At 53.1% G+C, this 25,564-nt stretch overlaps 3 protein-coding genes, 1 long non-coding RNA gene and 1 other non-coding gene across 5 annotated transcripts; 4 read left to right on the forward strand and 1 right to left on the reverse strand.

The window, feature by feature from the left end:
* Window positions 1–731: 731 nt before the first annotated feature.
* Window positions 732–9,323, forward strand: EEF2 (eukaryotic translation elongation factor 2). Its single transcript, XM_013130691.3, has 15 exons — window positions 732–841; window positions 1,365–1,579; window positions 2,275–2,456; window positions 2,543–2,754; window positions 3,569–3,747; window positions 4,082–4,187; window positions 4,465–4,578; window positions 4,740–4,878; window positions 5,551–5,746; window positions 5,925–6,183; window positions 6,489–6,596; window positions 6,683–7,036; window positions 7,796–7,978; window positions 8,065–8,197; window positions 8,909–9,323. The coding sequence occupies exons 1-15, from the start codon at window positions 839–841 to the stop codon at window positions 9,100–9,102; spliced, it is 2,577 nt and encodes an 858-aa protein (XP_012986145.2). The 5' UTR covers window positions 732–838; the 3' UTR covers window positions 9,103–9,323.
* On the forward strand, window positions 4,223–4,291 carry LOC115947599 (small nucleolar RNA SNORD37). The gene has a single exon (XR_004081490.1). It is a non-coding gene; the product is annotated as a small nucleolar RNA SNORD37 (small nucleolar RNA).
* Window positions 9,324–9,687: 364 nt separating the features above from the next.
* Window positions 9,688–14,364, forward strand: DAPK3 (death associated protein kinase 3). Its single transcript, XM_005141237.3, has 9 exons — window positions 9,688–9,757; window positions 10,324–10,454; window positions 11,407–11,767; window positions 11,909–12,038; window positions 12,198–12,246; window positions 12,338–12,364; window positions 12,463–12,615; window positions 13,186–13,231; window positions 13,348–14,364. The coding sequence occupies exons 2-9, from the start codon at window positions 10,393–10,395 to the stop codon at window positions 13,888–13,890; spliced, it is 1,371 nt and encodes a 456-aa protein (XP_005141294.1). The 5' UTR covers window positions 9,688–9,757; window positions 10,324–10,392; the 3' UTR covers window positions 13,891–14,364.
* Window positions 14,365–17,524: 3,160 nt separating this feature from the next.
* Window positions 17,525–23,111, reverse strand: NMRK2 (nicotinamide riboside kinase 2). The gene is made up of 8 exons (XM_005141238.4): window positions 22,983–23,111; window positions 22,056–22,146; window positions 20,728–20,776; window positions 20,361–20,532; window positions 18,950–19,021; window positions 18,468–18,574; window positions 18,003–18,088; window positions 17,525–17,900 (listed from the first exon to the last, which is right to left on the reverse strand). The coding sequence occupies exons 1-7, from the start codon at window positions 23,006–23,008 to the stop codon at window positions 18,006–18,008; spliced, it is 600 nt and encodes a 199-aa protein (XP_005141295.2). The 5' UTR covers window positions 23,009–23,111; the 3' UTR covers window positions 17,525–17,900; window positions 18,003–18,005.
* LOC115947594 (uncharacterized) lies at window positions 22,200–24,355 on the forward strand. Its single transcript, XR_004550380.1, has 3 exons — window positions 22,200–22,524; window positions 22,796–23,026; window positions 23,669–24,355. It is a non-coding gene; the product is annotated as an uncharacterized lncRNA (long non-coding RNA).
* Window positions 24,356–25,564: the final 1,209 nt, after the last annotated feature.

The following is a 25,564-nucleotide window of genomic DNA, read 5'->3' on the forward strand; positions in this document are numbered from 1 at the left end:
ACATCTTTTATGTAGAAATTATTTCTCCTATGTTTTATAGTTCCCCCTGGGCTCCAATTGCTCCATGTCTGTGTGCACACAGCATCTGCTTCAGGAGGGAACCCTGGGAGCAGGGTGACACATTGAACCAGGAGAGCTTTTCCAGCACTTTCTCCTTATCAACCCCACAGCTAATTAAGCAGAAAGGCAATTAACTCGTAGGCAGGCTGCTCAGGCTCTCCGGCGTCCCCTTCCAGACCAGTACCGGTGCTAAAGCTTCAAGCGATCGCTATGGAAACCCCATCAGCTGATAACCTGTCCCCCCAACGGCAGCTCCTCCGTCTGCCGGTCCCTGCCTGCGACAGGAGCCGGCAGCGGATGCCGGGGCACCGGGTCCCCCAGGGTCCCACCCGGAGCTCGATGCGGGGCCGCGCTCTTCCCGTCCCGCAGGGGGCGCTGGATCTGCACCGCTCCAGGCCCGGGGCGAGCCGGGTACGGGAGCTCTGGATCGGGGCTGACACCGGGTTCCGGTGCACCGCCGCTTGCAGGGCACGGAGCCCCGGGCTCGCCGCCGGTCCGGTGCTGCTTCCCCCGCTGCAGGCCCCAGCGCAGCCCCGGTGCCCGGTCACCAACCCCCCTAACCATAGAGCCGCTGCGGGCCAGAGCGCCACGGCCGCGCCTGCGCACAACTCGCCGTGTGCGCAGGTTCCGCCCCCCGGCCGGCGCCGCCCTATAAGAACGACGCTGTTGACGTCAGCGCTCTCTTCCGCCCGCTCTGCGCTCGCCAGCGAGACAGGGCCGCCGCCGCCGCCATTGCTGTGCCCCCCCCGCCCCGGAGGATCCGCCGCCATCCGCCGCCATGGTGAGCCCCGGAGCTCCGCCGCCGTACCGGGGACCCCAGCGGGCACTGCGCTCCTCGGGGCACCGGCGATGGCCGCCCCCGCGGGGGGCCCGGACTGCCGCACCGGACCGGGCCGTTGCTGAGGGGACACGGGTGGGGCCGGCCCCGGCCGGGCCTTGTCCCCGGTGGTAACGGGGCTGTGAGCCCGGCCGGAGGGGGGACGGGATGTGGCACCGCGGTGGTGTTGACACCGGGGACGGGCCCTTGCGGAGGCCGGGAGCTGCCTTATGTAACGCTGCGGGCCGGGGGGGGCAGCGCTCCCGGTTGTCAGCCCGCAGCCAGCGCCCGGGACACGGAGCTGGGTGCTCACACTGCAGGCCTGGGCCGTGCTGCCGGAGCCTGCGGTGCCTTTGCTGTGGGTTGTGTACCGCAGGTAGAGCCGCTGTCAGTAGGGCCATGCAGTTGGTTTTGCTCCCTGGAGCTGCCAAAGGTGTCTCTATACACCCCGTGTTATTCTCTCCCCCCCTTTATCTCACTCGTCAAGGTGAACTTCACAGTAGACCAGATCCGGGCCATCATGGACAAAAAGGCCAACATCAGAAACATGTCCGTGATTGCCCACGTTGATCACGGCAAATCCACCTTGACTGATTCTCTGGTGTGCAAAGCTGGAATCATCGCTTCTGCCCGCGCGGGGGAGACCCGGTTCACCGACACGAGAAAGGATGAGCAGGAACGGTGCATCACCATCAAATCAACGTGAGTGCCCTCCCACCGGGTTCCTCGGTGCTCCTGCAGCATGGCCTGAGCTCAGGGTGGGCTTTGGGTGCTCCGCTGATGGTGAGAGGGGTGAAGACAGCGTCAGGCTTTGTCTAGGCTAGTTCAGAAGCTCATCTCTTGAGGATTACTTAATTGGGAGAGTGAGTATTGAGTAGCTTCTGGTGAATCATAGAGCATCACCTTAGTGGCTGCTGGGAAGCAGATGTACAGGAGAAGCTTCAGCCTTCTAATTTAGCCCTGGAACTGTTGGATGTGGCTGGTGCCTGCTGGAGTCCTGTGGATGCAGTGCAGAGACAGTCTTGGGATCACCTCTGGTGATGTACCTTGTGGCTGTGTCACCACAGGGAGTTTGATGACCCTGAGGAGCATGGAGAGGGCTCAAAAAGATGGTTGGGCCTTGTAGGAAAAGTGTAATTGCTTGATTGGAAGAAATGGAATCCTCTTTGAGAATTTCAGATTGCAGAGAGTCACAAGAGGTTATGGTTTCAGAAGAGGTCCTGGTTTCAGAGGACCACAGGAAGGGCAGATTTTAGCCTGTGCTCCTGGTTATCTCCACACTGGGAAAATCCTTATACTCAGGCACAGCTGTCTGTCTGGAGTAAAAGCCTGTTTCTAAGCTGTTAGGAAAGGGTAACGTGTAGATGACAATTTGAATAGGTTTTCTTTAATTTCAGAGCTATTTCCCTATTTTATGAGCTCTCTGAAAACGACTTGGCCTTCATCAAGCAGAGCAAAGATGGTTCTGGCTTCTTGATCAACCTGATTGACTCTCCTGGACACGTGGACTTCTCTTCAGAGGTTACTGCTGCTCTTCGTGTTACTGATGGTGCCCTGGTTGTTGTAGACTGCGTCTCTGGTAAGGGCTTCTGCAGCCATGTGCAGCTGGAGTGTGTGTTGGGCGAATTTGAAGCTAGGGATAACTGATTCCCCTGTGTTTGGCAGGCGTGTGCGTGCAGACAGAGACTGTGCTGCGTCAAGCCATTGCAGAGAGGATCAAGCCTGTCCTGATGATGAACAAGATGGACCGTGCGCTGCTGGAACTGCAGCTGGAGCCAGAAGAGCTGTACCAGACCTTCCAGCGCATCGTGGAGAACGTGAACGTCATCATTTCCACGTATGGAGAAGGGGAAAGCGGCCCCATGGGAAACATCATGGTAAGTGGGAGCTGTGAGCGCTGTGTTTGAGCTTATCTCCTGCAGTGGGAGGGAGCTGGTTGTCTCCTTGGTCCTTCTTTCCTGTTCCAAGTGGAGAAACAAGAGTAGAGTAATGAAGATGCTATCCTACCCAGATGTGTGCTGCTTTGTAGCCCTGTTGTGCTTTCATCTGACATTACCTGCTACTTCAGAGCTTAAGCAAATTAAAACTATAAACACAAGGAAGCATTTCCTCCCTTTCCAAAGGGGACTGTTGCTTTGGAGGCCACCTTTGTTCATGTCACATCTGTGATGGTGGGTGACGTGAGATCCAAGGTTCCCATCCTGTTCTCATCCCACCCCCAGCTCTCTTCCAAAATGGGAGGCCAGTAGGTGTTTGTCATTTCCTGCATCCCAAGCCCTGCTCCTGAGTGGATTCCTCAGAGCAAGCTCGGCTGTGGGCTGGAGGCTCTGAGGAAAGGCTCCTGCTTTTCCCCATTGAGCACTCACCACATGCTGCAGGTTTTCCTGTACTGCTCATCCTTCCTCTGAAGGACAGGAGTGTTCCCTGCACCCACACCAGGGCAGCTGCTGAGCCTGGTGAAGAAAACCCAACCTGGTTGTGTGATACAAAGCTGAAATGGTGGAGGTGGGCCGGGTTGTAATTGCAACCTCAAAGATGGCTGCTGTCATAGAATGGCTCAGGAGTCCATTAGTCCTGAAGCCCCACCTTGAACCTTTGTACTCAGTGCTGTTTGGGATGACATGGGCTGATTGCTGTCATGTGCTGTGGCTGTTCCTTGGTAACCCAGCTCTGCTGTTGGTTCCTTTCCAGATTGACCCAGTGCTGGGCACAGTGGGCTTTGGCTCTGGCCTGCATGGCTGGGCCTTCACTCTGAAGCAGTTTGCTGAAATGTACGTTGCAAAGTTCGCTGCCAAGGGGGATGCCCAGCTGAACGCATCTGAGCGTGCCAAGAAGGTCGAAGACATGATGAAGAAGCTGTGGGGAGACAGGTGAAGATTGGTCTAACTCTGGATCAGCTTCATGTGGCTGCAGCCTGATAGTGGGGGAGATGAGGAAGGAGAGAGGATGTGGCTGTGCCTGCTTAGAGCTGTGGCTCAGTCACTCGGGGTGTATGCTAGCAAAGGAGCTGTTACCATGAATACAAAACCCAGGTAATGGAGAAGGAATGGTGATTGGCAACGTGAGTTAAGTGTTGCACTGAAAACAGAGTGATGGAAGAAAGTATGAAGATGGGTTTTAGCAGTTCTTTCCTCTGGCCTGGGCAGCCACATTTCTGTAGCTGAGCTCTGCATTGATACTTGTCTGACTTGATTCTTTCTCCAGGTATTTTGATCCTGCTACTGGCAAATTCAGTAAATCTGCTACCAGTCCAGATGGAAAGAAACTGCCCAGGACTTTCTGCCAGCTCATCCTTGACCCCATCTTCAAGGTGAGTTCCTCAGTGTTCAGCCCAGGCTGGGGCTGTGCATGATGATGGAAAATTTCTTCACTTTGACCTGACTTGTCTGCTTGAAGAAATTGAAACCTCTGACACGTCTATTGCTCCATGTGGACAGGGAAACGGGTGGTGGGTGTTGTGCAGGCAGGTCTGTGCCTTTGGGTGGGTGCAGCTGGGTGATGAGCAAGGACAGAAATTCTCCTCAGAGACATGATGCTGCTGCAAACTGGGTCACGGGCAGCATTCATAACTGCTGCTGCTGTTCCAGGTCTTCAGTGCAATCATGAACTTCAAGAAGGAGGAGGCGGCTAAACTGATTGAGAAGCTGGACATCAAGCTTGACAGTGAAGATAAGGACAAAGAGGGAAAGCCCCTGCTGAAGGTGAGACTGGGGAGGAGATGAGCAGTTGTGCTGCTCCAGCTGTGTTAAGTTACTAAGCAGCTCCAAACCCTGCTTATGTTGGGAGGTGCTGTTGGAAGTGGGAGGTGAACTGCAGGTGGTGAACAGCCTGACCAGGTCTTGCTCCTCCGATCTCTGCTCAGGCCGTGATGAGGCGGTGGCTGCCTGCTGGAGATGCCCTGCTGCAGATGATCACCATTCACCTGCCTTCTCCTGTCACAGCCCAGAAGTACCGCTGTGAGCTGCTCTACGAGGGACCCCCTGATGATGAGGCTGCCATAGGTAGGACAAGCTGCTGCTTTGCTCCTAGTTGTCTTCATGTAAGTGCTCAGTGTTCCACCACCCCTGTGGCCATCTCGTTCTCTAGGCACACAGCTCAGTAGCTACTGGAATTCCTGAGTCTGTAGCTGTTCTAGTATGGATCAAACATGCTTAACTAATTTCACATATTTGCTCTGGAGGGCTGAGCTAGCTCACCTGGAGAGTAGATAGGGAAGTAATAGTAGGCAGTATATGTCAAAGGCTCAGGCTGAGCCTTGTATTAATATAAAACATATCTTGGTGATGTAACGTCTTTAAACTGGCAGGGAAGATTGAGATGAGCTCTTAGGCAGAAGTTCTTCCCTGTGAGGGTGCTGAGGCACTGGCACAGGATACCCAGAGAAGCTGTGACAGTGTTCAAGGCCAGGTTGGACAGGGCTTGGATCAACTTGCTCTAGTGGAAGGGGTCCCTGCCTCTGGCAGGGGTTGGAACTGGATGAGCTTGAAGGTCCCTTCCAGCCCAAACCATTCTGTGAGATCTTTCTCTCTGCTTGGACTGGCTAGAAGTCAGCAGCCTGGGACAATAGTGGGTGCATGTCTTGTGTTGATATTTGTGGCTGGGGGGCGGGGTACAGGGGGTGTGTGCTGGATACTAGAGATAATACTGAGCCAGGCGACCTCTCCTTCTCCCAGGTATTAAGAACTGTGACCCCAAAGGCCCCCTGATGATGTACATCTCTAAAATGGTGCCAACCTCTGACAAGGGACGTTTCTACGCTTTTGGTCGTGTCTTCTCTGGTCTCGTCTCAACTGGCTTGAAAGTCAGGATCATGGGACCAAACTACACACCTGGCAAAAAGGAGGATCTGTACCTGAAGCCAATTCAAAGGTGAGTCCTGGCTGGGATGTGCTTGGTGCTTCGGATTTATGGTTCTAGTGCTATTTTGAGTCTTTTCTTGCCTCTGAGGTGCTGGGCTCTGGCTTCAAGTCTGATGCGGAGCTCCAGGATCCTGCCTGATGGGACCTTTTGTGTTAGACTTCATTAAAACAGCCTTCTCTCTCACCAGGACCATTCTCATGATGGGCCGTTACGTTGAACCCATCGAGGATGTGCCTTGTGGAAACATCGTTGGTCTGGTTGGTGTTGACCAGTTCCTTGTGAAGACTGGAACCATCACCACTTTTGAGCACGCTCACAACATGAGAGTGATGAAGTTCAGCGTCAGCCCTGTCGTGCGTGTGGCTGTGGAGGCCAAGAACCCAGCTGACCTGCCTAAGCTGGTGGAGGGACTGAAGCGTCTGGCCAAGTCTGACCCTATGGTGCAGGTGAATGTGCAGAATGGTTTTGGGGCCAGGAGGAATCCTGGTGCTGCTGGCACAGGGGGCTTGACTTTCAGTGGTGATTGTGCTGGTGGAGAAGTCTTGAATTGAGCATTGGTCCCAGCCACCTGGAGTGGGGGGGGATGCTGTGTCCCACCTTGGGGTACAACCAGCTCATCCTTAGGTCAGCAGAAAGAGCATCTAAAAGCAGATCTGAGAGTCAATCGAGACAATCCCTGATGTCTTAGGAGAGAGAGGTTTTGTTGCATTGCAGTCAGAAACTTCACCTGCTGCATTAATGGTCTTTACAGTGCATCATCGAGGAGTCCGGGGAGCACATCATCGCTGGCGCAGGGGAGCTGCACTTGGAGATCTGCCTGAAGGACCTGGAGGAGGACCATGCCTGCATCCCCATCAAGGTAGAGGGGCTGCAGTAGGCAGAGCCCTTGGTGAGCTGTTGTCTGCTTGGTGGCTCACTGCTGTTCCCTGCTCTCTGTCACTGCAGAAATCGGATCCTGTTGTGTCCTACCGTGAAACAGTCAGTGAGGAATCCAGCGTGATGTGCCTTTCCAAGTCCCCCAACAAGCACAACAGGCTCTACATGAAGGCCAGGCCCTTCCCTGATGGCCTGGCTGAGGACATCGACAAGGGGGAGGTCTCTGCCCGTCAGGAGCTGAAGCAGCGAGCTCGTTACCTGGCTGAGAAGTATGAGTGGGATGTCACCGAGGCCAGGAAGATCTGGTGCTTTGGTCCTGATGGCACCGGCCCCAACATCCTGACTGACATCACCAAGGGGGTGCAGTACCTGAATGAGATCAAGGACAGCGTGGTGGCTGGCTTCCAGTGGGCAACAAAGGAGGTAAGGGAAACTCATCACACATGGGGCAATGTATGTGCAATTCAGAAGTGTATTTTAGGATAAATGGAACAGGGTGACTGGGTTGAAGGTCACTTCAGACACACGACCTCCAGACAAGCTTCCTTCCAGCACTGTGGAGAAGTTCTATCACAGCAGCATGTGCTTCAGATCTGAAGGAGTTTTTCAGAGCAAAGTGGAGCAGCAGGGACAGAAGCTGCTGAAATGAACAACAGGGCTGGCATCCAGAGGAAATGAAGGGTGCTCTGGGAGGCTCCATAGGGATCTGGCCTGCCTTACCAATTACTTTCTTGGGACTAGGCAAGTGATTACTCTGAAATTAGTTGGGAACAGTAACAGGAGCAGGTTTTTTCCAGTTTACATGCCAACAACTTGGGCTTTTTTTCCCATGTATGTGAAAAAGTTACTTTTCCTGGCCAAATACTTGGGTTGCAGCATCATAAATGTATGTTGGTGCTTCTGTTGCCAACATGAGCCATGGAGATGAGGGATGAGGTGCTGGTGGGAATGGTTTTGGTGCTTGAAGGCTTCTCTAAGGGGCTGTGGCAGTGCCTTAGGCCAGGTAGAGCTGGTTTGGAACCTCCTGGGTGAGGAAGACCACCTGATGAGCAGTTCTCTGGCACTTCCTGCTGTTAGAGCTGCTTCCAGGGAATGCCTATAAGCTGAGGGCCTGGAACATCCTGCCTGGGAGCACAACTGTCCCCAGAAGGTGGTGGTTGAGCCCTTGCTCTGCTTTTCCAGGGTGTCCTGTGTGAGGAGAACATGCGTGGCGTGCGCTTCGATGTGCATGATGTCACCCTGCACGCCGATGCCATCCACCGTGGCGGTGGGCAGATCATTCCCACTGCCAGGAGGTGTCTCTATGCCTGCGTGCTCACCGCACAGCCTCGGCTGATGGAGCCCATCTACCTTGTGGAAATCCAGGTGAGGAGCATGCCCTCAGGCCAGAAGGTACTGGAGAGGCGTGTGACAGTGGTGGCCTGTGATCCTGACCCATCTCTCTGTTGCAGTGCCCAGAGCAGGTGGTCGGTGGCATCTATGGGGTGCTGAACAGGAAGCGTGGCCATGTGTTCGAGGAGACCCAGGTGGCTGGCACCCCCATGTTCGTGGTCAAGGCCTACCTGCCTGTCAATGAGTCCTTTGGTGAGTGCTGCGTCTGGGGGTTTAATCCCAGCCTGGAGTGGGGGGGGATCCTGCATATCACTGACCACAGCCATCATTAACTCATTTCAATTAGAACATACCTTTAAGATCATCAAGTCCAGCTGTTGTTAATCCAGCACTGCCAATTTCATCACTAAACCGTGTCCCTGACCACCATATCTGCCTGTGTCTAAATCACTCCAGGGATGGTAACTCCACTGGGCAACTGTTGGAGTGAGTCCCGAGGAAGCCATGACTATGCTGTGAGAGCTGGAGCAGCTCTGCTCTGGAGCCAGGCTGAGAGAGCTGGAATACAATTATAAGGTCTCCCTGGAGCCACCTTTCTCCAGGATGAAACAAGCCCAGCTCTTGGCCTGTCCTCATATGGCTGCCTAGTCTTTCTGTGTCACATTTTGTGGCCTTTCTCCTGACCCTCTCCACAGTGTGTTGTAAAGCATGGACCAAAACTGGACACAGGTTAGATAGAAATGTTAAAGGCCAGGTTGGATGTGGCATGGAGCAGGCTGCTCTAGTGGAAGGGATTGTGCTAGGGGTTGGAACTGGGTGAGCTTTAAGGTCCCATCCAACCCAAACCATTCCATCCCCATCTTGAAGCCCCCTGGTGCATTTACCTCATCTCCTCCAGCTCTTCCTTTGGGTGTTGGTGTCTCTGTGGGGTGCAGGCTCTCACTCTGTGCCCTCTCCCTGCAGGTTTCACAGCCGATCTCCGGTCCAACACTGGGGGCCAGGCCTTCCCCCAGTGTGTCTTTGACCACTGGCAGATCCTCCCCGGGGACCCCTTTGACAGCGCCAGCCGCCCCAGCCAAGTGGTGGCCGAGACTCGCAAGCGCAAGGGCCTGAAGGAAGGAATTCCAGCGCTGGATAACTTCCTTGACAAGCTCTAATCAAGCTCCTTGGACTCTGGGAACAGGGAAGGGAGGGAATGAATGACATTAGCAAAGGGGTTTAAATGCTCGTCACCACCATCTCTTTGCATTAATGAATGGGTTTCATAATGATTTTGAGACTTGAAATGAGGAGGAAAAGGATTAAAAAACAGCCTTATAGGTTTCGGTGTTGCACATGCCTCATCTCCGCCATTGGAACTAAACCATTTCCACTCGGATTTGCCCAATTCTGTATTTATTTGACTCAAAAACGATACAAAGCTGGTTCGGGGGTAAGGGGGTGTGAATCCATGTTGGGGGGGGAGGGCTGCAGTGTGACTGTCGGTCGTGACTATCGCCGCCTGTATTAGTGCCACTGGAATTAATAAAATTGGATCATGATTAAAATTGATAAGGGGATATTGTTCGGATGGGGGGGGAGGACTTTCCGCTTCTATAGGGCGCCCCCTTGCGGTTGGGAGGGCTGCGATGAACACGGCGCTGTACATGGTGGGCGGGACGATGCCACCGCGCTTATCCAATCAGCTCCGTCTATTCTCTGAGCGACGTAACTCTCCGCCAATAGGCGGGGCCGGAGGGCTCTCGGAGGACGGGCGGAGCCAAGCGGCTGTGGTGGAATGTGGCGGCGGCGACGCGGGCGGTGGCGGCTCAGGTTTGGGGTGTGGGGGGGGAGGGATCCTGAGGGCTGTGGGGCTGAGGGGGGTGCTGAGGGCGTGTGGGGATGGGGGAGAGGGCGAGGGGTTGGGTTTGGGGGCATGGGGATGTGAGGTGTGGGGCGGGGGGGAGTTAGGCCTGTGGGGTTTGGGATATGGGGGTTGTGGGGCTGGAGGAGGTTGTGAGGGATGGGGGGGCTGTGGGGGATCGGGATGAGGGGGGCTGTAGGTGTGGAAGGAGAGGGGGGGATCGGGATGTGGGGCTGTGGCAAGGGGGGGAGCTGGGGCGTCCTTCCACCACAGCGGGTGTCGCTGCCTGCAGTGACAGGCTTGGGATGGAGCGTGGCTATGGGGTCACAGCCACCCCCCTGCTCCCTTCTCCCCACCGGGACGTCCCCAGGACTGACCCGCAGTACGGCCATAGCCGGCCCCCCATCCCCATAGCATTGGGGCTGCCCTGCTTCAAGGGCCCTTCCCCTCGGCCCCCCTGTGCCAGGCCCTGCCCTGAGCCGTCCCCAGCCCTGCCGCCGGTGTTGGTGCAAACCCCCCTGTGCTGGTGCCGCAGGTGCTGATCCCCGGCGGCTCCAGCGCCCGGCTCTGCCCGCAGGGTCGGGGCAGCTTCAGCTCCGCAGCCATGTCCACCTTCCGGCAGGAGAGCGTGGAGGACTTCTATGAGATGGGCGAGGAGCTGGGCAGGTGAGTGCCGTCCATGGCTGCAGCCCTCCCTGCCCGAGCATCCCCACCGCCTGCTGCAGCCCTCCCTGGGCCACCTCTGTGCTATGCAGGCAGTGGGGCTGGGGGCAGAGCCAGGCACCTCCAGCAGCTGTATGTTAACAAAGGAAGGTGTTGATTCACTTTAAAGGCTCTCCTATATGTGGGCAGGCCCAGCAGAGCTCCTGCCCTACCCAGGTTTGGTCAGGGCCCTCGCTGCTGCCTGGCTCTGTGCCTGTGGGACAGATCCCGGGTGAATCACTGCCTGAAAATGGGATTTAATCATCGGGATGCAGAGGCTGTGGGGGGGGGGTGGGTTTGGATCCTCCAGGCTGCCTCAGCTGCAGCAGGACTCAGGGTCTGCCACAGCTGTGGCCCCAGGGCTCCCTTGGGTGCTGCTTCCCAGGGCCTGGGAAGGAATTGAGCAACATTTTGGGTGGCTTTAGTGTTTGTTCCTTTAAAAGGGGGGGAGCTTCTTGGGCTTTGCTCTGGGTCCCCTTCCCTTGGGGCTTCGATAGAGCTGCATCCTCTGGAGCCCTGGGAATGGATGTGGTGCCTGGGGGCTGGATCCCAGCTGGGCAAGGCTGGGTCCTGCCCTGGGGGGGGCTTCGGGTGGCCCTGTAGGGATGTACAGAGGAGTCTTGGGTCCGGGCGCCACAGAGGCTGATGACGGAGGCTGGTGATGGACTGCACGTCACCATGTGCTGGTGGGGATGGCCAATGGCCGGGGCAGCTCTGGAAGTGGGATGGGTCTGTCCTATGGGAAAGTAGTAGAGGGATCCTTGTGTGTCCCAGCAGAGGGGCCATGGGGGACTCAGCTGGGGCGGAAGGAACAAGGGTGAACTCCAGCACAGGGCCTCCCATCCTCATGCCGGTGCTGACCCCACTGCCCAGCACACACCAGCACAATGACCCTCTCCTCCCCTCCTCCCTGCAGTGGGCAGTTTGCCATCGTACGGAAGTGCCGGGAGAGGAAAACGGGTGTGGAATACGCAGCCAAGTTCATCAAGAAGCGCCGGTTGTCATCCAGCCGCCGCGGTGTGAGCCGGGAGGAGATCGAGAGGGAGGTGGACATCCTGCGGGAGATCCAGCACCCCAACATCATCACCCTGCACGACATCTTCGAGAACAAGACGGACGTGGTGCTCATCCTGGAGCTGGTCTCAGGCGGAGAGCTCTTCGATTTCCTGGCTGAGAAGGAGTCCCTCACAGAGGAAGAGGCCACCCAGTTCCTCAAGCAGATCCTGGACGGGGTGCACTACCTGCACTCCAAGCGCATCGCCCACTTTGACTTGAAGGTGAGGGCTGGGACATGCAGGCACCCCGAGCTCAGCAGCTGGGGAGCAGTGATGAGGAGCCAGGCTCCTGTGGAGCTGGCTCTGGGATTGCTCCCTGCCTGAGGTGTGTGGGGTAACCAGTGGCTCCTGTCCCCCCTGTAGCCAGAGAACATCATGCTGCTGGACAAGAATGTGCCAAACCCTCGGATCAAACTCATCGACTTCGGGATTGCCCACAAGATTGAAGCTGGGAATGAATTCAAGAATATATTTGGGACCCCAGAGTTTGTAGGTGAGCTCCAGCTGGTGGCATTCCTGTGGGGCTCCAATAGCTTTGGCTTAATCCCAGAGAGATGCTGAAAACCGTGGTGTGTGTTGTCAGGGTGAGGTTGTGGGGAAAGGCCTCTTTCACCCAGAATAATCCTATTTTCTTCCCTCTTTCCTTCTAAAGCCCCAGAAATCGTCAACTATGAACCCCTGGGGCTGGAGGCTGACATGTGGTGAGTGAATCCCCTCCCTGTGGGTCTCCCTTCCTGCTGAGCATGCAGGGAGCTCTGCAGAGCTTCAGCCTCATCTTCCTCTCTCTTCCAGGAGCATCGGGGTCATCACTTACATCCTGTGAGTATATGGGGAGTCTGGGACAGAGGGGTCTGCAGGGCGAGTCCCCTGCTCGGGCTGTCACCTCTTTGGGGTGTCACAGCCTGCTCTCACTGCAGGCTGAGTGGAGCCTCCCCCTTCCTGGGGGAAACGAAGCAAGAGACCCTGACCAACATATCTGCTGTCAACTATGACTTCGATGAGGAGTACTTCAGCAACACCAGCGAGCTGGCCAAGGACTTCATCCGCCGCCTGCTCGTCAAGGACCCCAAGTGAGAGGCAGGGAGCAGAGCTGGGGGTTACCTTGGGAGGTGGATGGTCCCTCCTGTCCCACTCTGTACGGGCAGCTCCCACATCTCCTGTCCACATGGAGTTTAGCTCTGAGCCTGCTTTTGCCCATGCCTGTGTGCTGCTTGTTTATATATCCTGTTTATCCCCCCTACTTTCCTCCTCTGTTGCTGGTAGGATTTGAAACCCAAAGTCTCTCCCCTGTATCAGGCACAGGATGAATTCTGGGATCACCCTGAGGGTGCCACAGGGAAAAGGCTATGGAAGGGGTGAAGGGCTCACCCAAGCACCCAGGACCCTCGGCTGGGGTGGGAACAGCGATGCTGTGTGATCAGACATCAAGCAGGAGGTTCCTGCAGGCTCTTTGGGGTGTGTTTGCCATGGGGAGGCTGCATGAGGCCAGGGAGCTGACTGCAGCCCCTGAGCACAGTGAGTTCATCTGGGCCCATCTGTGCCCCAGAGGTGGTTGGATCCAAGCTGCTTTTCCAGGGCTTTGACAGGAAGAGAGGCAGCAAAGCCTCTGCCCCTCGGTCACAGCCTGGCTGTCTTTGCAGGAAGCGGATGACCATCGCTCAAAGCCTGGAGCACCCTTGGATTAAGGTAGGAACTGAAAGAATCAGCACTTTTTGGGTATCAGACACCCGAGGGTCTGGGTTGGGTGTTGCAGACCATGGGTGAGTGCTGCACCTCACACCCGTGGCCATCCCCTTCCACAGGTGATCAAGAGGAGGAACGTCCGCAATGAGGACAGCTGCAAGAAGCCCGAGCGCCGCCGGCTGAAGACCACGCGCCTGAAGGAGTACACCATCAAGTCCCACTCCAGCATGCCACCAAACAACACCTACATCAACTTCGAGCGCTTTTCCAAGGTCATGGAGGAGGTGGCTGCAGCTGAGGAGAGCCTCCGAGAGCTGGAGAGGAACAAGAAGTCCTTCCAGGAGGACATCGAGGCCCTGCTGTCCATCTATGAGGAGAAGGAGTCGTGGTACAAAGAGGAAAATGAGAGCATCAGCCAGGACCTCCGCCAGATCCGGCAGGAGCTCCAGAAGACGGAGGCCCTGAAGAAGCAGGCACAGGAGGAGACCAAGAGCATGGTGCAGGTGGCCAACGGCCTCAAGAGGCGTTACCGAAAGCTGGAGAACCACTACGAGGCGCTGGCCAAGCAGGTGGCCTCGGAGATGAAGTTTGTCCAGGAGCTGGTGTGGTCCATTGAGCGCGAGAAGCTGCAGAGCAGTGAGGGCGACGGCAGCATCCGTTAGCTGAGCCCGGGCTGGCTGCCTGCGGGATGAGGTGGGATCATGCTTCCCAAGCCCCCTGCTCACCCCAAGAGCCGCTCCACCAGCAGCCTTTGGGCTCGCAGTGGTGGTGGGGGCTTGAGAGACCCCCCTCAGGGAGCTGCAGTTGTGCTCACCTGGGTTTTGGCTTCCTGCGTGCGGCTCTTGCTTGGCTTCATGTCCCTGTGCTCCCCTGGCTGCTCTCTGCTCCTGGCACAGTGCTCAGGGACCAGTTCCCCCCATCCCACCCAGGGCCTGGCTCTTGGGGCTGCCTGCAGGGCTCTCGGTGAGGGGAGCCCTCTCTGTACCCTGGCAGCAGCTCAGTGCCTGCCTCATGGGGCCCCCAGCACACCGCAGCCCCATGGGTGACCCCGTGGGGGCATCGTTTCCTCCCTGCCCCAGCCCTCGGTCCCACAGGCACTCCCCCCTTTAACAGAATAAAGGTTTCTGTGCACCGGGGTGGCCGCCTTGGCTCCTGCCATGGGAAGGTGGTGGGAAGGGGGCAAGGACGTGCTGTGAGGTAACAGCTCCTCTGCTGTGCCCACGAGTTTTGTTGGTGCTCCCATCCCAGAGGGATTCCTTAATCTGGAAGAAGGGATTTCTTTTGGGCAGGCGAGTTCCCTGTGGGATTGGAGGGAGCTCTGAGTGGGTTGCAGGATGCTCCCAGGCTGGAGGAGCACCCAGCTCTTCTTGCCTCAGACCATAGGGGAGTCCTGTGGGCTCAGATTGAAGCATGGTTCTGGGAGCTAGAGAAGGTCTATGGGATCTGGGGAGGCCCCTGGGGCTCAGGGAGAGTCTCAGGGTTTCTGGGTGTTCCCTGCCCTTTTCCCCAGGGATTCCCTTTGGCAGGGGACCTGCCAGATCCCAGTTTGGATGGTAACAGGGTGGATAAGGAATTGGCACCAATATTGGTGGGCCAGGAAGAGTTGATAAGCACAGGGCACTGCTGGTCACTGGTGCGAGGGGAGCCCCAGCCTCTCTGGGACAAGGGGACGAGGTCCCAAATTGCCATTTCCTCTGGGAGCACTGCAGGGTTTCCGGCTGCCCTCAGCCCTCTGCTGATGGAGCCAAGATTCAGCTGAACTTGATCTGGGGAATCACCAGCCAAATCCCAGCGGATGCACAGCATCCCTCCGGTTCCCCAGCACCAGTCCAGGGAGGCAGCAGTGGGTTTCCCTCCGGCTGAGCTCCGGCACTGGGGGAACTGCCCAATTTAGGCTTTATTTGTTGAGCCAGTGCTTCCTCCCCCCGGCTCCTTGGGGTGGACGGGATATGTCCCATGTCCCGTGTCTCGTGTCCCGTGTCCCTGTCCACGCCATTCCTTGGGCAGCCCCATGTGCCGCTGACGTCCCACCGGGTGTAGGTTTCATCCCGTCCCGTGGGGCACATGGGGCCAGGGATAATATTAGTCTGACCCCATTTCTCCAGGCCAAAGCCCTTGGTACGCAGGGGTGCTGCATGGTGTGACCGCCTGGCTGGTGGCAGCTCCCGGCGCAGAGCAGGATCGGTGCCACGGCATCTGATCTGCAGTCCTGGATATTTGATTCTGCTCTTACAGAACCAGTTCGTCACCAGAGCCGCTGTGTGATGTATGGAAATCCTATAGCCACAATTGGTCCCAAGCTGCCCAAAGTTCACATAGTGCTGAGGCTTCCCAGCTGCTCTTCGTGCCACAGGTTCCTGTTTCACGCTCCCAAAGGCTCTTGGAAGTCACTCGCCATTCAGGCTCAGATGGCTCTGATGCACCAGGTAGCAATGCGGGGGGGGGGGGGGGAAATACTGACTGGCCAGTGTGGAGGAAGGATTATGTGGGAGACCATGTCCAGGAGGTAAATCCGATGGGGATACCAGATTTCACCCACGTGACACACCAGCACGTGCTGGTTCCACTCTGCCCTGGGATGTTTTATGTTCTCCATGGGCAGGGAATACCAAAGTGCCTTTTTTAGGCTTCAGTTTCTGCCTCCTCACAACAGTTTGTGAGGGTAAGGGCTTCTCCCTTATATATCCTCATGGAAGCAGACTGGTTTTGCACAGCTCATCAGGTGGGAGCTAAACCCATCCGGGGAGCCCTGAGGGAAACCACACCAGAACTCACTGCAGAATGGAGCCAGGGCTTTGGGATTTTCCTGCTGGGAAACAAGCAATGTAACCATGTCGAAGGGACTTAGACAGGTTGCAGCTTTGCCACTGACGAACACCCAGCCCTGTAATGGTGTAATGAGAATGTTGTGGGTGTCTCCAGGCACACAAGTGTCACACATGAGGAAATCTGCCTCTTTATAACTTGTGCAAGTGTGAGTGATGCCATCACTATTCCTGCGGCATTCCATTCTGGCCAGACAATTGGAAAATCTCAGTGTTAACATGAGGATGAGATAGTTGGATCCTTCTGGTGGCTTAAAACACCCCTTGAGACCGGCTTGGTGGGAGTTTTGGGGTGACTTCTCACTAATCTGTGGCAGCTGCTTTTCTGGAGCTGTTTCTAATTAAGGCATGTCCAAAACTCTTCCAAAGTGATCTGTGCTGATGCCACAGCCAAGTTATTTTGGTGCCCAAAAGATCCCTGTGCTCACTCCACGTGAGAGGTTTCATACTTTAACCCAGGAACCTTTGGTGCATGGTGCAAACCACATGCTCGGGTACAGCAGTTCAATGGCACTTCCTATCTTTAGCCGGCCCATCTCAATAGTGGACTGGCACATCCCACCCATCTCACCGTGGTATTCTAGCCCAATTCCAGGCACAGTATAGCGGGGAAGTAATTATTAGCTTGGAGCAAGGACAGCATTGGGTCCAGGTTGGTCTTGGTGTTCTTCAGGCACAACATCCCCTTTCCTTTCTTGAGCTCATTAGGATCAGTGGTGCAAGTTGTTGCAATAGTGTTTGCCCAGTTACTGCCCTACTACTCAGTGGAAGGCTCCTTTAGCTTACTGACAGGAAACCCATCCCCTGAAACATCAGGAAAACTATTGCCACTATTATTTTACTGACAATTTTGCTAGGAAGGGAGGACATGAAGGAGTAAGGAAGATAAACTTACCCAAAGCATTTGTAAGAGCACAACCTCCTGTACTTCGGTTTTACAGAGTTGCAGTTTGCCACCTGGCACTGTAATACAGGGTTTTGCCCTAAATGTCACCCACTTGGACACATCCACCTCTAAAAGAGCCCTCTGCAGGCAAATTACCACCTTAAGTTCAGCAAGGCAGGAGTCTGGGACCAAATAACATCCTCATTTGGGTGGCGAGAGGCAGAAAGAGGCTTCTGTCCAAACTTCTCACCCAGGGAGCACTCAGCTGCTGGCTGAAATGGGGCTGCGATATCTTTATGTGCTAATTTGAGTGTGAAGTGAGAAACGCCATGAAACAGAGGCTGACATTAAACTGGTTTCATACTAGCACATTATAAATAGCTTCAGTGCTGTTCCCCTCCCACCACTGCATGGAGAATCCCGCTCTCAGTGGGACTCCTGAACCAAGCTTGCTGGTCAGGGTTACCACTGAAACCAAGACAGGGCCACAGAGTAGGGCTGACACTTCAACTGTTGTTGTCTTTGGGGAGTTTTGTGCCTGTTCCTCTCACAGGAAAGGTGACTGACATTAAACAGGACCTTCAATAAAGATTTGAAGTAGGTTTTTACTGAACTGAGATGTTACAAACAAGTTGTTACAGATTCCATGTCTGCAGAAGCACATAAGCAGAAGAGCCAGTTTTTCTCCCAGAGCAGCTCTACTTGTTCATTATAAAAATGCACTTTCAACTTCAGGATAAGGCAGAGGAATACAAAATGAGAAAGTTAAAAAAACAAAACCAAAACCACCAAACCAATCCTGCCCATCAGAGGTGTGAATAAGTTACCTTCCTTTTTCAATTATATACAAAAGATACTTTCCAAAGGACAGTACAGGATGAGTTTACACAAATAAACCCTCCTGCCAACTGCAGTACTATTTACATCGCGCTGTACACAGGTCTTCCAGGTCTTTGAGATCCTAAAAAGCAAAAGGGGAAGCATGAGCACTGGGGAGCAGGAGTGGGTCATTCCCCAGTCAGCACCTCTTGTCCCACCCCTTCTGTGGTGGGGCCACATTTACCTGTCAGCAGTTCAAAAGCTTGTTGTGAATATCCTCAAAGACTTGGTTGTAGAGTTCATCTCGGGACTTGAGCCCATCTAAATAAACTGGGAGGAAGAAGACGTAGGTTTATGATCAGAATAAACTCCTCTAGATCAGTTTTAAGTTACTTCAAATTGACCAAATGGAGTAAAATTTTCCAAGTAGAAAATTGGAAACCCAGAACCACCCTTAAAAGCTTGTGCCCCACAAAGTCCCTTATCCCACTATAAAGGATGTGGTTTGTCTCTTTTAATATGAAACAAAGGGGAGAAGTCCCGAGCTGTAAGACTGCATGTGTTTATCTGCACAGAGAGTAGGCCAGGATTAGAGCTTCCCAGTACAAACAGAACCTTTGCCTCACTGCAGTTCAAGTTCCCATAAACTAAATTACTGACTTCCTTACAATCCAAAGCCCAGGGCCAGTGTGCTTGGGGAGGGACTCACCAACATCAACACCACAGTCCTCCATTGCTTTCCTGTGTTTCAAGTACATGGGCCAGACGTGTCCATCAAAGAGACCCGGTGGGTCAGGAACAGTGTAGTTACGTGTACTGCAAACAGCAAAACACGCAAAGAACATCAGGATGCATTATCCCTACCCAGGACAAAAAGATGTTTAAGGTTCCAACTCATTCTGTGTGACCATGGGGACAGCATTGCCTCTTGCACACTGCAAAAGACTGAAGCTGATCTGACAGCTCTCACTTGAATTGATGTAAAAGTCAATTGTCACAGTCCAATTTCTCATCAATAGTTGTCTGTTTTGCACCAAGTTTATTTAGTGCATACAGAAGCTGCAAGTGGCCAATGAAGGCGAAGCAGTCCCCAAGGGTTTACTGACGCTCACAGGGGAAGAGTTGGGCTTGTTGAGCCTGGAGAAGGGCTTTGGACAAAAGATGGAGGGACTTACAAAACAGTCTTCTTACCTTCTCCTCCTTTTGCACTCATCATATGGAACTGCCAGGTAGTAGCGTAAGTCAAAGAGATCTATCAGGGGTCTGGAGTAGGGTAGAAAGAAAGAAGGTGTCTTTTTTTTGCCAGAGAAAAGTTAAATCACCCCTGAAAGCCACAACAATAGTCTGTCTCATATTTGCATCTGTTAGAGACAACAGAAGTGCAAGTGCCCTCATTAAGACACAAGCTAATACACAGTAGGTTTATTCATCATAGAACACAGGGTTTGGAGGTCAGAATGGTGCACCACATAGTCTTCCCATCCAAACACCTCCTGCTGTGGGGGCTCAGACATCAGCTCCTGTTCTTTTCCAGAGCTGGCTCTACAGCAGCTTTCTGTGTTGTGCTGCTATTAGGCTAAAGAAACTAAACCTAGAAAAATCCTTGAAGCAAACCTAGTTTGAACCTGGTGGGACTCACAGACTTATAAAAGCCTGGGAAGGTTGCACAAATGTTTAATAAAGCATGAACTGAGCAAGATTCAGGTTCAGGGCTATGGAAAAGCTCCCATTAACAAGAGCAAGCTTCAGAGGTGATTGTAACCTTCAGGAGATACCAAGAGTCACCTGGCTGGGGACAGGCCAAGAAGACCCAGCAGTGTGCCAGCACATTCCTCAGTTGGCCGTGACAGCTGGTCCACCATTGCCATTTTACGTTCAGTTTGGAAAGCTGGGATGGTGCTGCCTGTCTGATGGCTCAGAAACAGCTCTGGGTTTCGGAGTCTCACAGCTTGTTCTCTTGAAAGAGTTTTGTAAACAGAATTGGAGTTTGGAGCCAAGAATCTTTTGCTGGTCACATTCATAGCACATGATTTCACAGGGTGTATATTTAGCTATTGGGAGTTTTCTCTCTTCACTGGAGTCTCCTCTCTTCCTGCCAAGCATTTTCCCCCCCCATGTAAAAAAGCAAAAAGGTTGATCTGTGCTCCAATTTACAATTAATTCCTAAGCTCAATTTAATGTCAACCACGTTTATCACATGAGGGAGCTATTCCTAAATTCTAGGGGAGATTCCATGCAGAGTGGATTATCTCCTTGTTCTCATTGATGACCTTTGCAGGTCAAGGTTTAGGCCTCGTGGAGGGAGGCCAGAAGGGAAGCCTGTGCCACTGCTGCTGGCTCAGTACTGATCCAGAGCTCCCCATGCCTGGAGTTCAAGGGCATGCCCTAAATGAGCTTCCTGCATTACCTTGAGAAAGTCTCCTCATGCACCTCGCTTTTCCCAGTGCTTACTGGGAAATTTCCCATTGGACATGAAAAAAATTGTGCATGATACCTCAGGGCAAGACAGAAGGGGTATATTAGTAAAAAGAAGGGTTTAGCCCCAGCAGCAAGGATCTAGTGTTCTTCCCTGGCAAACTGTTAATAGTTCCCCAAACCTTACTTGTAATTATAAAGCAGGAAGCCTTCAATGACCAATATATGGGTATCTTTGGAGGCTGGCTCTTTAGAGCCAGGCGTAACATTCACCCCATGGGAACGGGCAAACTTCACTGGGTTCTCAATCCAGGCACGCACAGTGCTCACCATTGCCTCCATATCCAAGGAGTCCAACACTAGTTAGAAGAAAGGGGGTGGGTGGGAAAAAGGTACATAATCAAATACCATAGAGCACATAGCTTGAAAGTATAAAATAGAATGAACTTGTTAAATTGAAATTACAGAAATTTACTGTTAAATCTTTAATAATTAAAAAGAAATACTTAGGAAAAATATACATTACTGCATCCTATAGCGAACACTGCTCTTACCATCCCATTGTTTAAAGCCGTCTTCCCCGACTTCTATTTGATCTTGTGGCTGAAATATAGTGAGCAATAAAACATTGCTGCAAACTCAGCGTGATCAGTTACCTAAGATCCGATCACAACCTGGACATTACTGCAATACACAACAAAGCAAGTGTTCACTTAACAACAGTTACAGACCCTGCTTGGGCTACATTCAAATACAAGTTCCCATTTTCAGCAACCCCAGGAACCATGAGGAGCTCCCTTGGCTTGGTCAAGCCATCTGGGGCAAGGTTCTAGGTTAATAACTCGATATGGTGTTATTAGCCAAAACGTGACAGGTGCCTGCTTACAAGTCAACACATAAAAGAACTTAAAATGCAAATACAGCACTAAGTGACTGGTGAAATTTACATGTTCAAGAACAGCTATCTTAAGTCCTGATACAAATGCAGGTCAGCAAAGCAAGACACTTGGTCACTAGTTATATAGCTCTACTAGCTACTTACTAGCCTAGCGACTATAGCTTTACTGGCATTTGCCAACTAAGCAAGCTAATGAAAAGCTATAGGTTTTTACGGAGACTCCACCAGAATTCCTTCACTTTCGGGGCTCATGTATGACCAAATCTAAACACGAGGCTTGTGGCACAGAAGCTTTGCAAATGAGCATCTCCATTTCACATGCTCCTGCAGACAGGACAAACTGGTGCCAGGGCACCGCACACACCAGGGGACAACAGAGATGCTTCAAGTGTGTGGCTACATCGCTTGGACACCCACATAAGTGGGGTGCAGCTCTGTCCTTCCTGGGAAGCCTGCAGGGATCAGTGGTGTGCTCCCTGCTGCTCTCCCAGCTCAGCACAAGGGCACACAGCTTTTGTGCATTCATCTTTAGCAATCTCTTAACTGGGTTTCTAACGCAAAGCTCCCCACTACAACTGTATTTAAAGCAGCAGAGGAATGATTAAATCCTGAGGCATTATTTAGAAGCAACATGTTTAAATATGAAGGAAAACCTAACATGGAGGGAGTGGTTTGTGCAGAGCACAGCAAATGACACCTAACAGAAAGCAGTAGTTTGACCCAGTAAGATCTGTTGTCAAAGGAAGCTTCGTCTGCAGCCATTCTGGGGCTGCAGACACCGACACTTGTGTCAGCATCTCCCTCCCTACCCAAAAATCATATAGAGGAGCAGAAAGCTAACATCAGAAGGTTGCTGCTCCTAAGCCATCCAACCTGACTTGGAAAACATGCCCAAGTCCATAAAAACCCGTGTGTTGGGCCCTGCTACAGCTGTCACCACACATACAAGCAGCAGTTAACGCTTTAACCAGGGGCTCAGCGTACCTTGAAGAAGTCATCCTGGTGCACCACGCAGCAGTTGGGCAGCGCCTTGATGAGCCTGTTGGTCAGCGTGGTCTTACCACCGTTGGTGACCCTGCGGGGAGAGGGAGGACGGGGACGGGAGCACCGAGATCCCACCGGGAACCCTTCGGGAGCACCCTGAGGGGAAGGGGACCCAAGATGGCGCCCTGGTTTAAATCTCCCGCCTACCGGCGCCTCGGCCGCTGATTGGCTGCGACCAAGCGTAACGGCCGCGCTGAGGGAGCCGCCATCTCCGCCTCAAGATGGAGGCGGCGGAGGACGGGTCCCGGCGGCATTCACCGCTCTCCGCCGGCCGTGTGCTGGCCTGGAAGGGGTTAACCCTCCTCGGCTGAGCTCCATCCCTGAGGGAGGCCTGGCTTTCCTCAGGGACTCGGTTTTATCCCTGCGAACCAGCTTTAACCTGAACAGTTTTCCTCTCCGGAGATCGCAGGTCTGTGGTTATAACCCCCTCACGGTGCCTTTAACCCAGGGTCCTGCAGCCCCTTGTGCCCCTGCCCCGGCTCACACACAGGATTCCTTCCAAATCCTGCTTGGTTTGGACAAAATAAAAGCTTTTCCTATCCCATCCATCCTGTATGAAGCAGTTTGTCCTCTTTGCCTTCCAGAGGATCTTTAAGAAGCAAAACTCAACATCTTTAGCCATAGTTGAGGCACATTGCTCCGTCTGAGCTAGAAACTGACTATTTGTTGTCTGTTTCAAGCCTTTAGAGACCTGCCTATAAACCTTGGGCATGCATCACCCCGCAGAGCTCTCCAAGAGGCACAAACAGTCACAGCATTCCTAAAACCCTATAACACCCTTCATAGATACATCACCTCCACCCCCGGCTCAACTTCTCCCCAGCAATGAAACAAGAAGACATTGAGACACCAAACCGAAGCACTCACCCTCCGATGCCTATGATGTATTTCATTTCCTCGGCAGGAATGCGGTAAGAAAAGCACTAACTTAGAAACGCAATTACTTCCACTGGACCCAAACCTCTCCTCTCCGGCTCCCCCCACTCACACCGACCTCACCTCCCTCTCTCATTGAGGCAAATGGGGCTTTCCCCTTCATTTATAGGGCCCGGCCGCAGCGCCCGCCCCTCGGGCCGCCCCCCCTGCCGCTGGTGCTCGGGGCCGCGCTCCGCCGCCGGGGTCAGGCGCGCTCCCGCGGCACCTGTTCCGTGCGCACCCCCGCTATAAATAACCCATGGCGAGCTCTGGCTTTGCCTAACTTAGGCATTAAATGTCAGCGCGGTGCATGGGGCACTGCGGGAGGGTGTACAGGGGTGGGATTCCTTTGCCTTGAAGCCTTCCTCGTCCTTCCCCCTCCTCCTCTCTCCCATCCCAATTTCATTGTTTAAAATGCATCCAGGGAGTTTTTTTGCTTCCCTAAACTTATAGTAGGAAAAGTAAGGGAACTAAATGATACTTTTTATTTGCCTTGAAGCCTTTCTCTCCATCATCCCCTTTTCCTCCTTTCTCCCGTCCCAATTTCATTGTTTAAAATGCATCCAGGAAGTTTTTTCTTCCCTAAACTTACGGCAGAGAAAATAAAGGAACTGAATGCTCTTTTTTACTCCTTTCAGGGAATCCATTCAGAGAAATGAATATGCAGAGGCTGAGGGGTGAATCCATCTGGACCAGAACTTTTAGGAGGAGCTCCTTAAACACTTCATTCTCTGGCCATAGGCCCAAATAAATGAATATATAAATACATAAATAACATAAAATGCCAGTAGCTTTCTGGAGGGCCTCCTGCTCTGCAGGTCACTCGTGTTAAGGTAGTGCTTTTTGAGGTAAGTTAACTACACTGGACTGCTTCCTCAAGTGAAAACCTCTCACCACATGCACCTTGTGGAAAATGGGTTTTAATTGTGTCAAATGCTTCTAAAACCAGGGCTGGCTTGAGAGGTGTTAGGTGAAGGCAGAGTTGGCCATGGCTCTGGAGGCTCTTCAGCTCCATGCCAAGTGTACAGTATATGCTTTTAAATAAAAGCTTATCTAATAGGGCTTAAACCATCCAAAACATTGTGTGCTTTTGTTCTTCCTTCTTATAAAATCAGTCTATGGAACATTACAAGGCATACTCAAGGATTCCTTGATGTCCTCAAACTGTTTGACATCATTAAGTTTTATTCAGAACAACTGTCCCTTAACTGTATTTAACTGAATGGTTTTCTGCCTCTATTTCAGGCCTGCAGAACGGTTTTGTGGTCTAAACTCTTGTTTGTCTCGCTGCAGCTATGTCAGTTGATCTAATAAAAGATGTTACTTTTGCCCACAAAGCTATTTCATGCTTATCAGCTGTTAGGTCAAGGCCAGTGCTTTGAAAAAATGAGCTGATCATGAATATTAGCTCATAGAACCATATGATATATGAATATCATAAAATCGTAGCATGGTTTGGGCTGGAAGGGACCTTAAAACTCATCCAGTTCCAACCCCTGCCACAGGCAGGGACCCCTTCCACTGGAGCAGCTGCTCCAAGCCCCTGTGTCCAACCTGGCCTTGAGCACTGCCAGGGATGGGGCAGCCACAGCTGCTCTGGGCACCCTGTGCCAGCGCCTCAGCACCCTCCCAGGGAACAGCTTCTGCCTAAGAGCTCATCTCAGTCTCCCCTGTGTGAGATAGTGGGATAGTGCTGGGTCTCTTCTGCAGACAGTTAGCGTTGCAATGGTGCCATCCACATTGCTGTCACTCCTCCATTTCCCACCTAAAAACCTATTTGAATCCAGCCTCTGTGGTGCCTGCTCTCCCCTGCCCAGCATCAGAGTGAGTAGAGTACAAATGTTTGTCCTCTGCTCCCACAGCCGAAGAGCCAGCATAGCTCACATTTCCAAGTGGCCTCAGACTCAGTGGTGCTGTGTCCCTGCCTGTGTTTGGAGAGTACCAGCACTTCAGCTGCCTGCTGCCCCAGGAACAAAACCTGTCTGAAAGGAGCAGTGACAGTTACACTTACCAGCTACAACAGACTTCACCCAACCTGTAAAAATATAGCTATGCAAATGCCAAGTGTTCATAAATGCTTTTTTTAGCCACAGTTCTCAGTGAGTTATGCTTGGGGCATCTGAAACTTCCTTGTTTTGGGGCTTGTTTATCCTGCAGATACGTTATCTGTTTGACACGTGACTGGTACAAATACTGTTCAACAGTGTGCTTCAACCAGGGAGAGAAAATGTGCCCTCTCTTTATTTTTAGAATACTAATGTTTACTAAAGGTTTAATATTCATCTTCTTTGTTAAGACTAAGATAAGTTGGGCAGAAGTCAGTTCAAGTATACACTTGAACACTGCCAGGGATGGGGCAGCCACAGCTGCTCTGGGCACCCTGTGCCAGAGCCTCAGCACCCTCCCAGGGAACAGCTTCTGCCTAAGAGCTCAGCTCAGTCTCCCCTCGGGCAGGTTCAAGCCATTCCCTTTGGCCTGTCCCTACATCCCTTGTCCCAAGCCCCTCTCCAGGTTTCCTGCAGCCCCTTTAGGCA

The sequence above is a fragment of the Melopsittacus undulatus genome, chromosome 19 (genome assembly GCF_012275295.1).
Source record: "Melopsittacus undulatus isolate bMelUnd1 chromosome 19, bMelUnd1.mat.Z, whole genome shotgun sequence".
NCBI classification, from domain to species: Eukaryota; Metazoa; Chordata; class Aves; order Psittaciformes; family Psittaculidae; genus Melopsittacus; species Melopsittacus undulatus.

What these genes read in the sequence shown, in the direction of transcription:
- EEF2 (XM_013130691.3), top strand. An exon ending in TGTTGTAGACTGCGTCTCTG is followed by an intron (nt 2,457 to 2,542) that starts GTAAGGGCTTCT and finishes TGTGTTTGGCAG; the next exon opens with GCGTGTGCGTGCAGACAGAG. An exon ending in TCCAGTGGGCAACAAAGGAG is followed by an intron (nt 7,037 to 7,795) that starts GTAAGGGAAACT and finishes CTGCTTTTCCAG; the next exon opens with GGTGTCCTGTGTGAGGAGAA.
- DAPK3 (XM_005141237.3), top strand. Translation starts at nt 10,393, where the DNA reads ATGTCCACCTTCCGGCAGGAGAGCGTGGAGGACTTCTATGAGATGGGC. An exon ending in TCGCCCACTTTGACTTGAAG is followed by an intron (nt 11,768 to 11,908) that starts GTGAGGGCTGGG and finishes TCCCCCCTGTAG; the next exon opens with CCAGAGAACATCATGCTGCT. An exon ending in GGGCTGGAGGCTGACATGTG is followed by an intron (nt 12,247 to 12,337) that starts GTGAGTGAATCC and finishes TCTCTCTTCCAG; the next exon opens with GAGCATCGGGGTCATCACTT.
- NMRK2 (XM_005141238.4), bottom strand. Translation starts at nt 23,008, where the DNA reads ATGAAATACATCATAGGCATCGGAGG. An exon ending in ACCAGGATGACTTCTTCAAG is followed by an intron (nt 20,777 to 22,055) that starts GTACGCTGAGCC and finishes ACTATATTTCAG; the next exon opens with CCACAAGATCAAATAGAAGT. An exon ending in TTCCTGCTTTATAATTACAA is followed by an intron (nt 19,022 to 20,360) that starts GTAAGGTTTGGG and finishes ACCCTACTCCAG; the next exon opens with ACCCCTGATAGATCTCTTTG.